The 6,460-nt window shown below is 32.6% G+C and overlaps 1 protein-coding gene across 1 annotated transcript; it reads right to left on the bottom strand.

Moving 5' to 3' along the window:
- Positions 1–458: 458 nt before the first annotated feature.
- Positions 459–6,460, bottom strand: LOC114300903 (uncharacterized). The gene is made up of 6 exons (XM_028245788.2): positions 6,230–6,460; positions 6,092–6,118; positions 5,922–5,984; positions 964–1,042; positions 837–882; positions 459–756 (listed from the first exon to the last, which is right to left on the bottom strand). Exons 1-6 carry the CDS (start codon positions 6,269–6,271, stop codon positions 747–749), a joined length of 267 nt encoding a protein of 88 aa, XP_028101589.1. The 5' UTR covers positions 6,272–6,460; the 3' UTR covers positions 459–746.

Raw genomic sequence — 6,460 nt, 5'->3', positions numbered from 1 at the left:
ATTTCTACAAGATCAAAGTGCGGAGTGATGAACCATATATCAAAGTGAATCAACATGCATACCAGTGCTTTTCTAATTGACTTGGCCAAAAACCATAACTGAACAAATTTCTGAGAATCTAAAGTATTTGACGCCCATGGAACAACCACATGCTCCCTTGACTAAAGCCCTGTTTGGTGCAGCTTCTAGCAAGCTGAAAGTTGATAATCTGAAAACAGAAACTAAAAGCACCTCTCCCCTTACTTCCCAATAATCAGCTTATTTAAATTATTTTGGCCTCATATGTTATAAACAAAAACTACACAAAACACTTGCACAGATTTCCAAAATAATTAAAGTTATAAGCAGCTCTATAAGCTGCACCAAACAGCCCCTAAACATATGCTAGGTTCATGGCAAAGCAGATGAATCAAGACATTTCTTAACAATCTATTCTCTAATAAAAAAGATCCCAGCGGTTTGGCAAAACAAACATTATGTAATTTAGATTTTCGGAAGATTAAATTGATACTAAACACAAACAACGCAACATGGTTCATGCTGGGTGAACTTGTCAGAGCTCTCTAATGGAAATACAAAGTGTAACCAAATAGGATAAAAAGGGTTGCCATATATCAAACTATTAGCCATATAATCATCTAAAAGATGTCAATGACACAAGTTGAATTCAAGGATAGAAACAGAAGAAGAATAGGAACCTTCCTATTATGAAAGATACATCATCATAACGACTGCCAGACTGCTCATTATTTTCCCCTGGAAAACCAAAAGAAAATAGTTAATGATGAGAGAGAGAAAGAGAGAGAGAAGGGGGAGGCGAAATTTCGGTGACGTACGTGTTCATCATCAGAGTAATGTTGTCCCCTTTAAGTAGAATCCTCCCTGGACAAATTGCAAAAAAGGGTTCAGAAGCACCAAATTAAAAGTGAAAAATAAATCAATAAATAAATAGATAAGGCTCACCAAGTGACTTTCTGGTTTTCTTCTTAACATTGACCTCTTCTGCATCTTCCAAAACCAAATTCATATATTCATCAAAGCCCTATACAACACAAAGTAAAAAACTGAATAAATTTTATATCCACAATTCAAGAAATGCCCACTGATAGAAGGTCTTAATGATTTTTATCCTCAGTCAAAAAATAAAAATAAAAATAAAAATAAAAAGACGAAGAAGAAGAGAAAAGTAAAATGTTTATCAGCTCATTTCTAATAAACACAAACACGTTTGAGTGATTAATTTCTGTTTTTACCCAGTCCCATAACACCCCTAAGTTTGATTGATACCCCTCTTGATATTCATGCATTGAAAAACCAAAGTTTCCATTTAATACTTTGAATGTCTTAGTTTTTAATGCATTATTTCATATTTCTTCACTACATAAAATCAAGAAGAATCTGCAATACATAAGATAAAACTGTCCTAAATACACTGATCACAGCTCAGATATCTGTCCAGTTAAGGATACACATGAAGTACACTCATGTTCAACATAACAGAATATCATGCAACAGACTGAAATGGAATGCTACACTGAATTCAATCAAACATACCTTTGGGATGAATCGGTAGGGTTACAGCAAATGCAAGAGTTCAATAGGGTAGACATTAAACTACAATAGCATAATATGAAGATGGAGGTAGCATGATCCAAAAACAAGATGAAGAACTATCAAGTTACTTTAAATAACGGTTTTAACCTACCATAATATATACCCACATGAATGTGTCCATGAGTGCACATGTTTGTGGTACAATATTTTGACCAGTGACAAAAAAGAAGTACGAAAGCAAAGCAAATAACCTAGATGGGAGCCAGATCTACACATACAACTCTCATCCAAGAGATGCACACAGATGCGGAGAAGAATAATTTGAGCTAAGGCCCATATGCACAGGTAAAAGAAACAGCAGAGGATGACATTACTTTCTCCTCAGCTAATGTTTGTTTTATTTTCCCCTTCACCATGTTGACATAATCTTAAGAGATGTGAACTGCTATAGAAATCCAAGATGAGCATAGAAATTGTCAATTGTTTTATGTAATATAGCTAAAATATGCCAAAGAATATAGAAATGAACACATTGCTTACAAGTATGTACAGTTATAATATTGGCAACATTGCTGATGTTGATGCACAAGTATAAAGTTACATGGCATCTTCAATCATAAGGAAAATATAGTTATTAAGATAGGCTACCAAAAAAAAAAAAATAACAGAGAATAAGGGCAAGTTTGGGAAGATCCAAAAAAGCCAAAAAGTCAAAAAGTTACTCAAAAAGCTAAAAAGTTAACACTATTCACCAAAAGTCAACAATTACGGCTGCACAACTCCCAATTCAAATTTTTCCCTACAAATCAATTTTTACAATTTTTTATTACACATTTTTCAATAAAAAGTCAAAAAGTTAACCCAAACATCCATATTTTCAACCTCAATTTTTTAGTCCAAAAAGACAAAAAGTGCACTTTTTTAGTCTTCCCAAACTTGGCCTAAATCAGAAGTTGGATGGTTTTCCAGGCCATCAAGTAGACCTGGAAGATAATTTACAGTTGCTTGTCAATCAAAAACCCTTGTATTGTCCAAAAAAAAAAAAGAAAAAAAAAACATGCACACACACTGGAGTGTTCTATGTTGACTAAGTGCAAAATGAGTAGTGGCATGCTGATATGGAACATAAGCTTCAGTATTTTGAAAATTGTATTGGTTGATTAGGCAAATTGCCAAAATCCAAGGACCACGGCAATTTCATTATGAATCTGTCATAATTAACAGGGAAAGAAATAAGAAAAGTAGAGAGAGAGAGATTATTCCCAGATCCAAAATTAATTGGTTTCAAAGTCACCAGTATGCCTAGTTCAAAAAAAAAAAAAAAGAAGTCACCAGAAAGCCTTCAATCTCTCCTTCAAAATCTTCCCAAGGAAGATAGAGGGGGTTGGCTAGATCCAAAATTAATTGGTTTCAAAGTCACCAATAAGCCTTCAATCTCTCCTTCAAAATCTTCCCAAGGAAGATAGAGGGGGTTGGCTACGAGCAATGAAACTGTAGCAAGAACAGGTTTTCTTTCTCCTCTTCCTTTTCACAAAGTAAGCATTTTTATGTTATTTTCCAAGGGTTCTTTGGTAAATTGTACGAGGGAAAAAATGCTATCGATATTAACATCATTTTTGGCAGGAATATGGAGGGAGAAAGATGGCTCTTTCACAAATGATCATACATGGATCAATTAGTAAGACTGAAGATTCCACAAAGCTTATAGTTCACATGCTACATTGCAAATGTTCAAAATCTAAAACAGTAGACCAATTAGGTAACAAATAGAATTGACAACAGAAACAATTGAAATGCCCTACAGAGCACAAGATGAAGTTTGTCTTCGAGCAACCACTGCATATAAATGACTTTAAATTTACCTTTGACAAAGCCAAAAACAGGACCTTTCATCGTTACTAAATTGATGCCACAAACAATACTTGTTTTTTCGAGTTTTCTGAAGTATTCTATGTTTATTGAGCATTACTGGAATCAGGCTCTAATTAAATTTTGAATATTGATACCTTCTTATACTATTAAAGTGAATTAGATTATAAGTGCTAGAAAACATCTTACAAAATGTAAAAAAAAAATTAAGAATGAGAAGCTTGAAGAAGGAATCATAATTGAAGCCTGGAATACAAATTGAGTGGAATGACAGGAGCAGATGCTAGTTATAAAATTTTTCATTTCATGAGGGTTAGATGAAGAATAAATTTAGATCAAATTCTTGAGCGCAATTATGGAACCAAGATTTTCGCTCAAGGAAGCAACATTGAGTTAAAACCTTATTGAGATCTATCACAACCCAACCGAATCTGATTTTCATATTGGTCGTAGGACAACTAAAGATCAGTGTGATGCCAAACTTATATGTTTCATATGCTTGAGTTAACAGATCAATTTTTTTGTTTATTTTCTTTTTTTGTTATTATTATTAAATCGATTTCCTATTTTAGTTTATGAACATGGTGATCACATCCTAATTTAAAATGTGATATAGCGCCTCCATAAAAATTAGGGCAAAATCATACCAAGATACACACAAAAAATAGAGATAAAGAAGGCAAAGAAAAAAATGAGAAAGAAGAGAAAAATAATATAAAATTTATAAGAGAAAATTTTAGCAAAATTAAACATTTAAAGTGAAATTACATGGATTTTGTTGAGAAAAATAAATAAATAAAGAGAATTAATAAAAATCCAGGGGGTATACTCGAAACTTCAAAAGAATAAATTGATAAACACGTAAAGCTTAAAGTGCAAGTTTAAAAAAATAATAAAAAATAAAAAATCTAGGGACATGTGCCCGTCTTGGCCCTGATGTGTATGGCTCCACCATTGCTTAAACAAAAAGGAAGCTATTTGGTTTTCTTCTCACTCTTTCGTGATGCACAACATGAGAAATAACATCATCTACTGAACATATGATGATTGAAAGTGGAAATCTAGGTATAGAAAACCAGGCAAGTTGAACCACTTACATGAGCATTTTTAAAGGAGAGCGTGATGTTCAACATACTTTTTTACTGATTATTAATTGGATGCTTATCAAATTATTTTGTTTGAAATGCAACTGATTTTATATATAATAAATAAATAAATAAAATTTAAAAAAAAAAAAGAAAAAAAAAAGTAGATAATTAAATAGAAGTCCCCTAGTAGTTGCTTCACTTTCAAGGAAAATTAACTAAGAATTTTCAATTCTTGAATTTTGCTACATGATTAAGCTTTTGCATGCTGTCAAGGATCAGCTTCTCTAAGAAGCACAGAGCATTTTTTCTGAGAGGCATAATTACCCAAATAATATTCTTCAACCTAGACATCCTTGAGTTTACATTATGCTCATGTTTTGAACTTTTCTCGAGTATTGCATCAACTACAACCATTGTTCTTCAATTTCATCTATTTGTTCACACGGTAAACTATATGTAAAATGGTTTAAAATATCGCCAATACGTAATAGTATCAACTGTTACGTAATGGTATTTGGAACCTCCGATTCGGATACACATGCTTCTATCAGCACGGGAAAAAAAAAAATCAAAGCCATATCGGCCTGTACAGCACCAATGTGATGTCATACAGGGCTCTCTCTTCATTCGTTTGAAATACATAGATCTCATTTAGGGTTTGAAACTTCAACATTCAAGCTTAATCTTTCATCCTACTTATAAAAATGTTAATCGTTATTAAATTTTTAATTAGTGTTTCCATTCCATGTAGCAGAATGATATACGTTACTATATTAGAGCATGTATTATTAGCCACTAATATTATTGGATCATCGTACCGAACAATATTGGCTTATGTTTGTTTTATTGTTATGAATTATCTATTATAGTAGCATTTCTAGTTATCTACATTGTGAAATTCCCTTTCAACTTCTTTTTTTTTAAGTTCATCAAGAGGATGACTAAAGACAAGTTTCTATTTCCCACAAAAACTAACGTCAAATTTTTATGGAGCAGCAGGCATTCACCAATACGAAAAGCTATAAAACTAAAACACTACTCACCTAGGTAATAATTATAAATATATTCCATGATTTCATTTTCAACAAAAGACAAAAGAAGCCCTCACCTACCCCTTCTTTTCTTATCCCACAACTCCAATTTTTCAATTTTTATTTTTTCTACAACAGCTAAAATGATTAATAACAAGTGCCCTTAAATGTATAAAACAAAATTTTTAAAAAAGACCAAACCAAACCAAACGATCCAGCACAAAAAGTAGTGCACGAGTAATTTGCATATAAGCATAAAGAGGTGAAAATCACAGAGACATACACATTAGCCCAAGCAGACATTATCTCCAATAATTTGAATCAGAATACAAAAATAACCCTTAAAATATATTTTTGAAACATTTTAAATAAAACTTACAATAATTCGACCTTCAATCCTCAAGTCTTTCTGCTCAAATAGCCAAATCTGAATTCGTGCTTTCTGCGTTGATTCAATTACCCAATTATGAACAATCCATGAAGAAAAGCTACAAATTAAAGCAAACCCACAATATATACATATATATATTAGCAGAAAGAGAGGCTTACACTTTGAAGAAACCTGAAGATCAGATTCTGTCATTTGAACAAGTCATTCAGTCAGTCAGTATAAATACACATATGTTGAATATACATACATATCTGTTATTTAGAGAGAGAGAGAGAGAGAGAGAGAGAGAGATGTACAATGGGTTGGGTCATGATACGCTGGACTTTGGTGCTCGCCATGGCTGTAGAGTTGAGAAACGTAGAGAAACGTTGGAGAGATTTGAGACAAACCCTAGCGAACAAAAACACAGAGAGCTTTCTTGTCTTTCTGTGAGAAGAATCCCAACTCCGACTTGAAATTTATTTTGGGTTAATTAGACTTTGTACCCTGCAATTTACACTTAAATTTCACATTGATTCTTATTTTTT

The sequence above is a fragment of the Camellia sinensis genome, chromosome 4 (genome assembly GCF_055761805.1).
Source record: "Camellia sinensis isolate YWXY chromosome 4, ASM5576180v1, whole genome shotgun sequence".
Taxonomy (NCBI): Eukaryota; Viridiplantae; Streptophyta; class Magnoliopsida; order Ericales; family Theaceae; genus Camellia; species Camellia sinensis.
The sequence above is the reverse complement of the archived record's forward strand: the minus strand, read 5'-3'. Positions and strand labels throughout refer to the sequence as shown.